Source organism: Bubalus kerabau, chromosome 2 (genome assembly GCF_029407905.1).
Source record: "Bubalus kerabau isolate K-KA32 ecotype Philippines breed swamp buffalo chromosome 2, PCC_UOA_SB_1v2, whole genome shotgun sequence".
Classification (NCBI taxonomy): domain Eukaryota; kingdom Metazoa; phylum Chordata; class Mammalia; order Artiodactyla; family Bovidae; genus Bubalus; species Bubalus kerabau.
In genome coordinates, this window is record NC_073625.1 from 203,734,763 (window position 1) to 203,747,104 (window position 12,342).

At 46.5% G+C, this 12,342-nt stretch overlaps 1 protein-coding gene across 1 annotated transcript; it reads right to left on the bottom strand.

Annotated features, from left to right (window-relative positions):
• Positions 1-1,065: 1,065 nt before the first annotated feature.
• Positions 1,066-2,542, bottom strand: LOC129644372 (RING finger protein 11-like). Its single transcript, XM_055570034.1, has 2 exons — positions 2,454-2,542; positions 1,066-2,012 (listed from the first exon to the last, which is right to left on the bottom strand). The coding sequence occupies exon 2, from the start codon at positions 1,936-1,938 to the stop codon at positions 1,507-1,509; it is 432 nt and encodes a 143-aa protein (XP_055426009.1). The 5' UTR covers positions 1,939-2,012; positions 2,454-2,542; the 3' UTR covers positions 1,066-1,506.
• Positions 2,543-12,342: the final 9,800 nt, after the last annotated feature.

A 12,342-nucleotide genomic window follows, 5' to 3' on the forward strand; every position in this document is an offset into this window, starting at 1 on the left:
TGGTTATCCAGTGGTTAAGAACCCGCCTGCCAATGCAGGAAACATGGGTTTGATCCCTGGTCTGGGAGCTAAGATCCCACATACCTCGGGGCAACTAAACCCATGAGCCAGCAGCAACAAGAGAAGCCACCACGCTGAGAAGCTTGTGCACCAGAACAAGGGAGTAGCCCCCGCTTGCCACAGCTAGAGAGAGCCCTTCAGCAGCAACAAAGACCCAGCTCAGGGAAAAAGAAAAGAAAAAATCCCCTGCACAAAAATGTAACATGGGTGTGAGTTATGATGCTACAACCATGAGTTGTTTAGTCCCTAAGTCATGTCTGACTCTTTGCGACCCCATGGACTGCAGCACGCCAGGTCTCCCTGTCCATCACCAACTCCTGGAGTTTGCTCAAACTCATGTCCATTGAGTCAGTGATGCCATCCAACCATCTCATCCTCTGTCACCCCCTTCTCCTCTTGCTCTCAGTCTTTCCCAGCATCAGGGTCTTCTCCAATGAATCAGCTCTTCACAACCATAAGAGATAAAGTTAAAGACAAATAAAAAGTAGAAAATTTTGAAAGTTCAAACTTTAAGTATTTGCTTTGGTAGGAAAATGTAAATTGATAAGGCTTGTAAAGTGGAACAGGAGTGAAGCTGGCTGACTTCCAGTTTAATGGAAAACTATCTTCCCTTGGGCTTCCCTGGTGGCTCAGACGGTAAAGCGTCTGCCTGCAATGTGGGAGACCCGGGTTCGATTCCTGGGTCAGGAAGATCCCCTGGAGAAGGAAACGGGGATGCACTCTTGCCTGGAAAATCCCATGGACGGAGGAACCTGATAGGCTACAGTCCATGGGGTCACAAAGAGTTGGACAGGATTAAGCGACTTCACTTTCACTTGCAAACACAGCTAAAGTGTTTTAGCTGGACACGCCCTGATTACACAGATAATAAACCTGCTCAGGACTGTTCTTACCTGGAACACTTTGTTCACCTGGATTGGATTTATAAGAGGAAAGGGTTAAGTGTCTCAAAATGATGGAGAACAAACGGATAAGACCATTTAGAAGGCTCATTTGAGAATAACATTCTTCATGTATTCACTCATACATACTTGGATTTTATTTTAGTTCAGTTGTATAAATTGTAACTTTTCATAAAACTGTGGCCTAAACGCCAGCAACTTTTAAGTTGGATGGGGGAGAAGAATCTGATTTCATTTAGGAAGAGTAACCACCATCTTTCCCTGACGTTCAACAGATGCAATACAACACGTAGAGCTGCTGAAACAGGGTGCACAGTTCTAGCAAGAGGACAGTGCTAAGACGTCGTTACCCCTCTCAGCACTTGGTCAAGGTTCACCCGCTATTTCTCCCTATCTTTCTAAAACATTAGAAAAGGTTCCTGGACATCTGCCACATTCCAGGAACTTTTAATAAACCTTTGTGCACGATTTAAATTCCTAATCCCTGGCTATCTGGGCACAGTACAAAACATGGAAATCAGTAAAAATGATGGGTCCCTTGCAATCACACCAGGGGTCTGGGCTCAAGAGCGTCCTCGAACAAAGGCTTCGCGGCGTCCGCGGGCCCCCGGCAGAGCGGGCAGGTGAAGGACCGGGTCAGCCACTGGTTGATGCAGTCCAGGTGATAGACATGCTTGCAGGGCAGAGACCGGATGGGGTCCCCGGGCACGAAGTCCATCAGACAGACCGCGCACTCGGTGGTCTTCGTTTCGCACCCATCCCTTCCGTACACGTCTCGAGGCGGGCTCTGAATGAGGCGGATCCTCCGACCGAAGGTCAGCGGCGCTCCCGGCGGGGCTGCCCCCGCCCCGCGCCGCTCCGGACCCCGCGGTCCCCCCGCCCCCGGGCCGTCTCCGCCTCTCCGCTCGCGGAAGGGGGCCGGAAACCGAGGGACCTGGCGGTCGTCCCTGGTGCTGGAGGCGATGCAGTTCCCCATCTTTCAGGCCTGGGGGTGAGGTCCCTGTCCGCTGCTGAGAGCCGGCTCTGCAGGACACCTCTTGGTTCCCAGGTCTGGAGAAGAAGGACTCAAGTTACTTCAGTTTCTCCTACCGGTGTCTCTAAACTGACAGGGAAAGAACTGTCGTCTGGACTCTAGCTAGACTGAAGAGCTATCAGCTCCATTCTGTTGTTGTTTTAGTGGCTCAGTCTTCCAACTCCTTGCAACCCCATGAACTTTAGCCCCCAGGCTCCTCTGTCCTCCCGGCAAGAATACTGGAGTGGGTTGCCATGCCCTCTTCCAGGGGGTCTTCCCCACCCAGGGATCAAACCAGGTTTCCCGCATTGCAGGCAGATTCTTTACCATCTGAGCCATCAGGAAAGTCCATGAATACTGGAGTAGGTAGCCTATCCCTTTTCCAGGGGATCTTCCCAACCCCGGAATTGAACCGCGGTCTCCTGCACTGCAGGAGGATTCTTAACCAGCTGAGCTACCAGGGAGTCTTGAATGCTTACCAGGATCCAAATCTATAGAGAAGACAACAAAGCCAGTTCTCTGCTGGGGTCACGGGCACCACGGAGTGTCTCACTAGAAACTAAGCCCCTTTCAGATGGTGAGCTCTCCTTATATGCAGTTTAACCCCATCATTGATATAACCTCATCAGGTATGGAACCCCTTGGGTCACATAATCTCATCACGCAGGTAATCCAGGGCAGCCACCTGAGTAACCCACCTGGATACCAGTCAGAACAAATCTAATCGACCCCACCTCTTTAATAAAGTATGTCCCCCAGGCACGGAACATGGCAATGATACAATTATGGAAAACTGGCATTTCCTGGAATTCTGCTCCTTCAGTCTGCCAGACAGAGTGGCCATCTCTGTTTTGTGAGTGGCCAGTGGCCTCACTGCTTTGTGAGGTTGCGTTGTCCTGATGCAGCTAGAGACTGTTACTAGTTCTTAGCAGCAGAACCATCCTACTCCTCATTCCCAAGACAACACCTAAGCTACCAGCATCCTCTCAAGCCGGGATGGCAAAAGGAGAAATGCTGGCGCTGTAAAAAGATACAGTTTTCAGGGCTCTGGGGCACCCCATGTCGTACTCTAAGTCTGAGAAAACCATCCGGCGTGGGTCTCTTCGGATCACACTTAGCTGCTGTACCTAAGGACCAGAATATTCTCCAAGCTTCAAAATACTGCAGAATCCTGAAATAAATTATCTAGTTGTATAATTGATCTTCCTGTAATGTCATTTTTCAACTCATTTATTTTCCAATAATATTAACAAATTTGGCAATCATAGGACACAGGTTAAATAATAAATCATAAATTACCTTTGAAGAAAAATCAAGCTAGATCTTTTCATTTTCAGTTCAGTTCAGTTGCTCAGTTGTGTCCGACCTCACTCTTTGCAACCCCACGAACAGAAGCACGCCAGGTTTCCCTATCACCAACTCCCAGAGTCCACCCAAACCCATGTCCATTGAGTCAGTGAGGCCATCCAATCATCTCATCCTCTGTTGTCCCCTTCTTCTCCTGCCCTCAATCTTTCCCAGCATCAGGGTCTCTTCCAATGAGTCAGCTCTTTGCATCAGGTGGCCAAAGTATTGGAGTTTCAGCTTCAACATCTATCCTTCCAATTGGATCTCCTCACAGTCCAAGGGACTCTCAAGAGTCTTCTCCAATACCACAGTTCAAAAACATCAATCAAATGCTCAGCTTTCTTTATAGTCCAACTCTCACATCCATACATGACCATTGGAAAAACCATAGCCTTAACTAGACGGACCTTTGTTGGCAAAGTAATGTCTCTGCTTTTGAATATGCTGTCTAGGTTGGTCATAACTTCCTTCCAAGGAGTAAGCGTCTTTTAATTTCATGGCTTAAGTCACCATCTGCAGTGATTTTGGAGCCCAGAAAAATAAAGTCAGCAACTGTTTCTACTGTTTCCCCATCTATTTCCCATGAAGTGGTGGGACCAGATGCCATGATCTTCATTTTCTGAATGTTGAGCTTTAAGCCAACTTTTTCACTCTTGTTGGGAGCCGGTGTGAGGACCTCCACCCATGGCAAAGGTCATGAGGAAGGAGGCTCGACATACGCAAAGGCGGGATCGAGCCTCAGGAGTCCCCCTGGAAATTCTCGAGCATCTACCCCCATAACCAGAGCCTGCCTACTTTACTACTTTGTGCTCTCACCTACACCTCTGACTTTACGGGGGGCTGTCCCCCACCACCTCTTTCGGAGAAGGAGTTAACTTAGAGCTCCAGTTAATAAAAACTCCTGGGCATGACAAGAGTGTTTTAACCTACAAACTCCTCTGAAGGTTCTCTAGCCTGCCTGACAGGCTTGTCTGGCCACATGTGATTGCTCACACCCTCCCAACCATGAGAGGCACGAGATGCTTTAAACCTTCTAAAAACAGGTTCCTTAGAAAAGTTAGAAAACCATTAGTATAAGTATAGTGGGCTGATTAGAAATTGTATTGGTGAAGGGTTTTTCATTTGTTGAGCCAATGTTTGTTGCTAAGTCTCCATATCCCCTGCCCTTACACACATTAATGAATATATAGAAGAAATAAGTATTAACCTTTGATATTAATCACGTTAGACCTTAGGCTAAGTAAATTCTTTCCTTAATTAAAACCCACTACACCCTCACCCTATAGGAATGTAACTTTATTTGGGTGGCGTCTGTTTTAAGAATAATCACCCCCGGAGAAATAAGTGTTCTGGTTGACTGACCGCTGTCACAAGGAGAGGGTCATAAATTGTCAGCAGGCCCCCTGGCCAGAAGATGATGTAACACCCCTAAGACTTCTGTATACATTTGTATGAAGCACCTGACTTTGATAAAAGTCAGGACTGCTGACCCCATGTGACTTTTGCATAACATCTCAGTGTATAAAAGTAGACCATGGAAAATAAAGAATTGGGATCAGTTTCTCGAAATACTGGTCTCCCCATGTCACTCTCTCTCTGTCAAACTCTGGCTGAGTCTGCATCTGGAGCGCAGAACCCACCAAGCTTACTAATTTTGCCTGGGCTTCTAAGATCCGACCGGGGAGGCTTCAGTGTCTCCTTTCCTTCGGGAGAACGGAAGGACGGCTGCAGCCTACGTAAGTGGTGCAAACTTCTTGTCTTGAAGTTTTATTGGTCTCCCGCGTAAACCAAGCTACTCAGCCTCTTTTCTCCACTGAATTTTCCTACTGAGCTAGCCTCATTCTCTTACTCTTTACATCTCTAATTAATATCTAATTGAAGCTATTGTATCCTGATCCTCGCTGACGCAGTCCCCACTTTGAACTCCCTGGATCAGCCAGGGCTGGACCTCGGCACACTCTCCTCTCTCACTTTCATCAAGAGGTTCTTTAGTTCTTCTTCACTTTCTGCCATAAGGGTGGTGTTATCTGCATATTTGAGGTTATTGGTATTTCTCCCAGCAATCTTGATTCCAGCTTGTGCTTCATCCAGCCCAGCATTTCTCATGATGTACTCTGCATAGAAGTTAAATAAGCAGGGTGACAATATACAGCCTTGACGTACTCCTTTTCCTATTTGGAGCCAGTCTGTTGTTCCATGGCCAGTTCTAACTGTTTCTTCCTGACCTGCATATAGGTTTCTCAAGAGGCAGGTCAGGTGGTCTAGTATTCCCATCTGTTTAAGAATTTTCCACAGTTTATTGTGATTCACACAGTCAAAGGCTTTAGCATAGTCAATAAAGCAGAAACAGATGTTTTTCTGGAATTCTCCTGCTTTTTTTGATGATCCAGTGGATGTTGACAATTTGATCTCTGGTTCCTCTGCCTTTTCTAAAACCAGCTTGAACATCTGGAAGTTCATGGTTCACGTATTGCTGAAGCCTGGTTTGGAGAATTTGAAGCATTACTTTACTAGAGTGTGAGATGAGTGCAATTGTGCAGTAGTTTGAGCATTCTTTGGCATTGCCTTTCTTTGGGATTGGAATGAAAACTGACCTTTTCCAGTCCTGTGGCCACTGCTGAATCTTCCCAATTTGCTGGCATATTGAATGCAGCACTTTCACAACATCATCTTTCAGGATTTGAAATAGCTTAACTGGAATTCCATCACCTCCACTAGCTTTATTTGTAGTAATGTTTCCTAAGGCCCACTTGACTTCACATTCCAGGATGTCTGGCTCTAGGTGAGAGATCACACCATCATGATTATCTGGGTCATGAAGCTCTTTTTTGTACAGTTCTTCTGTGTATTCTTGCCACCTCTTCTTAATATCTTCTGCTTCTGTTAGGTCCATACCATTTCTGTCCTTTATCGAGCCCATCTTTGCGTGAAATGTTCCCTTGGTATCTCTAATTTTCTTGAAGAGGTCTCTAGTCTTTCCCATTCTATTGTTTTCCTCTATTTCTTTGCATTGATCACTGAGGAAGGCTTTCTTATCTCTTCTTGCTATTCTTTGGAACTCTGCATTCAAATGGGTGTATCTTTCCTTTTCTCCTTTGCTTTTCACTTCCCTTCTTTTCACAGCTATTTGTAAGGCCTCCTCAGATAGCCATTTTGCTTTTTTGCATTTCTTTTCCATGGGAATGGTCTTGATCCCTGTCTCCTGTACAATGTCACGAACCTCTGTCCATAGTTCATCAGGCACTCTGTCTATCAGATCTAGTCCCTTAAATCTATTTCTCACTTCCACTGTATAGTCATAAGGGATTTAATTTAAGTCATACCTGAATAGGCCAGTGGTTTTCTCCACTGTCTTCAATTTCAGTCTGAATTTGGCAATAAGGAGTTCACGATCTGAGCCAGTCAGCTCCCGGTCTTGTTTTTGTTGACTGTATAGAGCTTCTCCATCTTTGGCTGCAAAGAATATAATCAATCTGATTTCAGTGTTGACCATCTGGTGATGACCATGTGTAGAGTCTTCTCTTGTGTTGTTGGAAGAGGGTGTTTGCTATGACCATTGCGTTCTCTTGGCAGAACTCTATTAGCCTTTGCCCTGCTTCGTTCTGTACTCCAAAGCCAAATTTGCCTGTTACTCCAGGTGTTCCTTGACTTCCTACTTTTGCATTCCAGTCCCCTATAATGAAAAGGACATCTTTTCTGGGTGTTAGTTCTAGAAGGTCTTGTAGGTCTTCATAGAACTGTTCAACTTCAGCTTTTTCAGCATTATTGGTCAGGGCATAGACTTGGATTACCATGATATTGAATGGTTTGCCTTGGAAAGGAACAGAGATCATTTTGTCGTTTTCAAGATTCCATCCAAGTACTGCATTTTGGACTCTCTTGTTGACCATGATGGCTACTCCATTTCTTCTCTGGGATTCCTGCCCACAGTAGTAGATATATTGGTCATCTGAGTTAAATTCACCCATTTAGTCTATCTTAGTTTGTTGATTCCTAGAATGTCAATGTTCACTCTTGTCATCTCCTGTTTGACCACTTCCAATTTGCCTTGATTCATAGACCTGACATTCCAGGTTCCTATGCAATATTGCTCTTTACAGCATTGAACCTTGCTTCTATTACCAGTCCCATCCACAACTGGGTGTTGTTTTTGCTTTTGCTCCATCCCTTCATTCTTTCTGGAGTTATTTCCCCACTGATCTCCAGTAGCATATTGGGCACCTACTGACCTGGGGAGTTCCTCTTTCAGTGTCCTATCTTTTTGCCTTCTCATACTGTTCATGGGTTTCTCAAGGCAAGAATACTGAAGTGGTTTGCCATTCCCTTCTCCAGTGGACCACATTCTGTCAGACCTCTCCACCAAGACCTGTCTGTCTTGGGTGGCCCTACACGGCATGGCTTAGTTTCATTGAGTTAGACAAGGCTGTTGTCTGTGTGATCAGATTGGCTAGTTGTCTGTGATTGTGGTTTCAGTGTGTCTGCCCTCTGATGCCCTCTCGCAACACCTACCATCTTACTTGGGTTGCTCTTACCTTGGATGTGGGGTATCTCTTCACGGCTGCTCCAGCAAAGTGCAGCTGCTGCTCCTTACCTTGGACATAGGGTAGCTCCTCTCAGCTGCGGCCCCTGACCTCAGGTGTGGGGTACCTCCTCTCGGCCACTCTTGTGCGCCGTCGCCGCCGCCCACGCTTGCTAGCTTGCTAGTGGTTTTCATTTTAGATACAGATATTTGATTCCAGGCAGATCATTTTATAAAACCCTGTAGGGTGTATTGTGTTCATAGCAACCATTTCATGTCATCTATGCTCAACAAACATGGCTCGCTTTTACGTTCTTGTGTCTTTACAGCCTGACTTAAGCTGTAGCATTCGTGAGGCAAATGATTTTTTTTCCCCAGAAATTAATATATAAGCCAGAAGACTCTGAACAAGGCCCGTGCCATTTAGGAAGAATTAGCCTGAAATATAGGAAGGACATATTTTCAATTACTTTTGAGTTTAAAGGCTAATTTAAAAGGGAAAATTTAAGGAAACAAAAATACCCTCTAGACATGATTCTGAAGGAAAACATTTGTGGAGCTGGGAAAATAAAATAATAAACACATAGTAGTAAAATTAGTAAAATTTTATTTCAGCAGTTGCAAACAGGACTAAAGTTTTACAGTCCCCCCCCCCCGGTGTCAGAACTTGGGTAAAGTGGCAGCAGTGAACAGAACTGCTGCGCCCGGGAGCTGAGGCCAGGCTGGGGGTGGGGCTGTGGGGCGGAGGTGGGGGTGCTGGCCTGGGCAGGGCAGCAGGACTGGATTCTCGGCCCCAGAGTCATGACAGGTCCGGAGGTTCTCCGTCAAAGGCATGTGGAAACCACTGAGTGAATTAATGATATAACTGCATTTGGTTTTGTGAATGAGATTTTCCCTTTGGAATGGAGTGAATTATTTCAGTTCAGTTCAGTCACTCAGTCATGTCTGACTCTTTGCAACCTCATGGACTGCAGCACACCAGGCTTCTCTGTCCATCACCAACTCCCCGAGCTTGCTCAAACTCATGTCCATTGAGTTGGTGATGCCATCCAACCATCTCATCCTCGATCATCCCCTTCTCCTCCCGCCTTCAATCTTTCCCAGCATCAGGGTCTTTTCAAATGAGTCAGCTCTTCACAGCAGGTGGCCAAAGTATTGGCATTTCAGCTTCAGCATCAGTCCTTCCAATGAATATTCAGGACTGATTTCCTTTGGGATTGATCTCCTTGCAGTCCAAGGGACTCTCAAGAGTCTTTTCCAACACCACAGTTCAAAAACATCAATTCTTTGGTGCTCAGCTTTCTTTATAGTCCAAATCTCACATCCATACATGACCACTGGAAAAACCATAGCTTTGACTATATGACCTTTGTTGGAAGAGTAATGTCTCTGCTTTTTAATATGCTGTCTAGGTTGGTCATAGCTTTTCTTCCAAGGAGCAAACGTCTTTTAATTTCATGGCTGCAGTCATCATCTGCAGTGATTTTGGAGCCCAGAAAAATAAAGTCTGACACTGTTTCCACTGTTTCCCCATCTATTTGCCATGAAGTGATGGGACCAGATGCCATGATCTTCGTTTTCTGAATATTGAGTTTTAAGCCAGCTTTTTCACTCTCTTTCATTTTCATCAAGAGGCTCTTTAGTTCTTCATTTTTGCCATAAGGGCGGTGTTATCTGCATATCTGAGGTTATTGATATTTCTCCCAGCAATCTTGATTCCAGCTTGTGCTTCATCCAGCCCAGCATTTTTCATGATGTACTCTGCATATAAGTTAAATAAGCAGGGTGACAATATACAGCCTTGACATACTCCTTTCCCAATTTGGAACCAGTCTGTTGCTCCATGTCCAGTTCTAACTGTTGCTTCCTGACCTGCATACAGGTTTCTCAGGAGGCAACTCAGATGGTCTGGTATTCCCATCTCTTGAAGAATTTTCCACAGTTTATTGTCATCCATACAGTCAAAGGCTTTGGTGTAGTCAATAAAGCAGAGGTAGATGTTTTTCTGGAACTCTCTTGCTTTTTCAAGGATTCAACGGATGCTGGCAATTTGACGTCTGGTTCCTCTGCCTTTTCTAAGTCCAGCTTCAATTCTAAATCCACCTAAATCTGGAAGTTCTTGGTTCACGTATTGTTGAAGCCTCGCTTGGAGAATTTTGAGCATTACTTTGCTAGTTTGTGAGATGGGTTTAATTAATTGTGAATTAATTCAACAGGGTATTATTGTATTTTAAGAAACATATGACAGACAATATTAGGGAGGCAACGGATGGACAAGAAAGAGGAAAGTAGAACCGACAAAGTGATTTTTTTTTCTGATGTTATTGACCATGAATGAGGCAGTGCTAGGCATTGCTGTGGGTGCTGGGTATAAAGTGGTGGAAAAGTTGTAGTTTTTAACCTTTGATGTATTTAAAATCTAAATAAACTGCTATTAAACCACAAATTACATTAGTATGTTAGCCTAAAGTACGTTTTCAAAGAGAACTAAATTCTTCGTCTGGTTAGGCTTCGACCAGCATAGCGAAGCCTGTCTGGGGATGTGTTACCTGGAGCGCGTCAGTGCCTGGTCAGAGCAGTGCTGTGTGGCAGGGGGCGACCGGGAGGGTGGGGGTGGGGAGCCTCCTCCCCAGGGGAGGGGTTCTGCACCAGGGCTGCTGCCCTGCCCCTGGTGACCGCTGAGGCCACCCGGTGGAGGACCAGAGGGGCGGGTCCTCTTGCTGATCTCGTGGCCTGTGTCTACTCAGGCGATCAATCACAAACAGGGCCCATCAAGTTCCCACCCTCCCTGCAGCCCTCAAGCTCCTCCCCCATCTCCCTCCTCTCCCACTCCCTAGATGCAGTCCCCCCAACTCCCGCCAATCCTTCTAGAAGTTTTTCTATCTGCCTTTAGTCCTCTAGGGTTTGGGGATTGGGGACTGCTTAGAGTTCAAGCATCCCCACACCCCGCTGTCTTCCTCGGTCTTCTCTGCCCCTCAGGGAACTGCCTTGTACTGACCCCACGAGGAGGGCTGGGAGGGGCTTGCAGCCTGGTTGTGTCCCATCCCCAGGAAACATACAGTGTAAACAGGACCAGGCTGCCTGCTCTTTAACAGTGTCAGGACCACCCCCTTCACCCCACCAGCCACAGGGACACATGCAGCCCCTTCTCCACTGCATCCATTCAGGTTTCAATAAGCAGCCTCCTCTGGCTATAGGGCCCTCTGCGGTCCGAGGAAACCCCTTGGCAGGGGTTGAAGGCCAAGGCCCTTTCTCTCTCACCCGGCACCTCAGAATGTGCGGAGCTGGGACACCCCCAGGTGCCCATCTCTGCTGTGATGAGAGGAGACAGAGCACAGTACTGGAGCACAAAGGGGTGGCCAGAAGCCACTTACAGGCTTGGAGCCTGGATCAGACCTCAGAGCCCAGTAGTCCTGTTTCCCAATCCAAGCTTGCTCTGACCCACAGCTCAGAGATGTGGGGGAGCAAGTTTGAAGAGATGGAAGTGGAAAAGGAAATCATAGTTTAATTATGCGGCAACAATAGGAGCCCAAGAAGTCAGGGAGACAGTTAATGAGGAGCTGCGAGGTCGGCGTGCCCGAGGAGAGTAGGGCCAGGATAGTCAGAGCACGAGTGGGCAGAGCATCCGTGGCAGGAGTTCACTCACAGCAGAGGCTTGGTGACATCACCACTGCAGATGTGAAGGCAGAGCTTGGCCTGTCCAGAAGGGAAGGTCTTTATTTATGAAACAATTGCCTGGTGGCACAGTAACCATAATTCCCCACGACAACCTCCAGTGAAGTACCAACGTTTCTCTGTCCTGCAACTGTGACCTCAGAGGAAGAGTCCAAACTAGCAAAATTTCACACTGAGAGAGATGCCCAGGGTGTGGATCTGGGTTCTGACCCCGGGGTCTGGGTTCTCCCTTATCCTCCTACTTACTTACGAATGAGCACTCTCACTTACAGTGTGCCTGCAAAGGGAGACGCTGTTCAGTTATTAAAGGGTGCTGCTTGAGGATGAATTGCATTTATCTAGAATATGCCTCAGCTGCTTAAAGGCACGTGCTCAGTGTGGGTGTCATCTGGACCAAGACTTTTAAAACTAAGGATAGAACAAAACTACCTTTCCCATTTGGAGGGGCCACATGGCTATGTGAACCGGGCTTGGAGAATGAAAAGAACACTGTAGAGGATTAAGGAGCTGGGACTGGGTGGGAGAATTAGGGCAAATGAAAAATTTTGCCCATCCTTTCCTGGATATGCTGTTCATCAGGGACTAGAAGCATCTTCAGTGTCTCTAATTCACAGGTAGGTCAGTCCCTCCCTTATACCCACTGCTGCCAAGCAACATGTGGGTTTCATTAGCAAAGGAAAACTGAAGGACAGAAAAACCGATCTATGGGTTCCATGCTTATAGACCTTGAGCTCCCAGTGTTCTATTGGACAACAGATGACCATCACACCCACAAGGAGAATTTGTCCTTACGTATATGGCTGTGTCACAGGAAGGAGGTATGTTGG